Source organism: Tupaia chinensis, unplaced genomic scaffold (genome assembly GCF_000334495.1).
Source record: "Tupaia chinensis unplaced genomic scaffold, TupChi_1.0 Scaffold000201_1, whole genome shotgun sequence".
NCBI classification, from domain to species: domain Eukaryota; kingdom Metazoa; phylum Chordata; class Mammalia; order Scandentia; family Tupaiidae; genus Tupaia; species Tupaia belangeri.
The window spans coordinates 1,796,980-1,798,259 of record NW_006159676.1 but is presented as its reverse complement, the minus strand read 5'-3'; the positions used below and the strand labels follow the sequence as shown (position 1 = coordinate 1,798,259).

General features: G+C 68.7%; 1 protein-coding gene across 1 annotated transcript in view; it reads left to right on the top strand.

Moving 5' to 3' along the window:
* SSBP4 (single stranded DNA binding protein 4) overlaps positions 1–1,250 on the top strand; it is a gene marked incomplete at its 3' end in the record, with an annotated part of 8,317 nt that extends 7,067 nt beyond the window's left edge. The window contains 7 exon segments of the mRNA XM_014587320.2: positions 1–23; positions 178–248; positions 336–403; positions 739–784; positions 878–913; positions 1,044–1,098; positions 1,180–1,250. Coding sequence (XP_014442806.2) covers positions 1–23; positions 178–248; positions 336–403; positions 739–784; positions 878–913; positions 1,044–1,098; positions 1,180–1,250 — 370 coding nt within the window.
* Positions 1,251–1,280: the final 30 nt, after the last annotated feature.

Genomic DNA, 1,280 nt, shown 5'->3' with positions numbered 1-1,280 from the left:
GGACCCCTCCCCGCGCGCCCAGGGTGAGTAGGGAAGGGGAGGGCTGTTCCCTGCCACCACCATTGCCCCACGCCCCCCACCACTACCCCAACTCAGAGCGCTCCTAATTTGTCCCCTTTCCTGTCCTCACTGGGGAGCGGCCTCCGTCTGAGCCTTCTTTATTCTGCCCCCGCCCAGGGCATCCGAGTTTGGGTGGCCCGATGCAGAGGGTGGCGCCTCCTCGGGGTATGGCTGGTGGTGGGCCCCAGGTAAGGGCCGAGGGGGCGGGCAGGTGCGGGTGGAGCGTGGGGGCTGCCCTCGCCCCCGCCTGGCCCTCAGCCCCTTTGCTTTTGCAGAGCTATGGAGGTGGCATGCGACCCCCGCACAACTCCCTCGCTGGCCCGGGCCTGCCCGCCATGAACATGTAAGACCCGTGCGCATCCCTGGGGCTGTGTCCCCGCAGCTCCAGGCGCTGAGTCGTCTGGCGCAGACTAAGGCTCTCGGGACGGTCCTGGATATTCTTTATCCTCCTGGCACTGGGGGGTGGGGACGCTGAGGCCTGAAGTTAGTGGTCAGTGCAGTCCCATTCCCCCCCTTCCAAAGGCCAGGGAGCTCTGGGGTCCACCCGCCCACGGAGACCACCGACCAGGCACCACCTGCGGGTCTGCTGGCCGGCCTGGGGGTAGCGGGGTGGTGTGTATGTTGGGGGGCTGTGTACCCCGTGTCCTAGCCCCGGGGCCCACCTACCGTCTCTTCCAGGGGCCCAGGAGTGCGCGGCCCGTGGGCCAGCCCCAGTGGCAACTCGGTGAGTCTCAGGCTGGGTGGGGGTGGACTGTGGGGCTAGGGGGCGGGCAGGGTGCAGGGTGAGCCCACTGCTCACAGTCGCCCCTGTCCCCAGATACCCTACTCCTCCTCATCCCCGGGCAGCTACTCGGTGAGTAAGGGGCCAGGTGGGGTGAGTAGGGGCGAGGTGGGGCGAACCTCCAGCAGGGGCTGCCATATGGCAAATGAGGGGCCTTTCTCACCGTCCCTGTCTCCCCCCCTCACTCCCACCCCGTGCACAGGGACCCCCAGGAGGAGGCGGGCCCCCTGGAACGCCCATCATGCCCAGCCCTGGAGGTACGGCCCGGTCGGGGGCCGGGTGCTTGGGGGAGACCCCCTCGCACCCCGCGCCCTTCATCCCGCCGCCGTCTCCCCCAGACTCCACCAACTCCAGCGAGAACATGTACACCATCATGAACCCCATCGGGCCAGGCACCGGCAGGGCTAACGTGAGTTGGGGGGGCCAGCAGGGATACCCC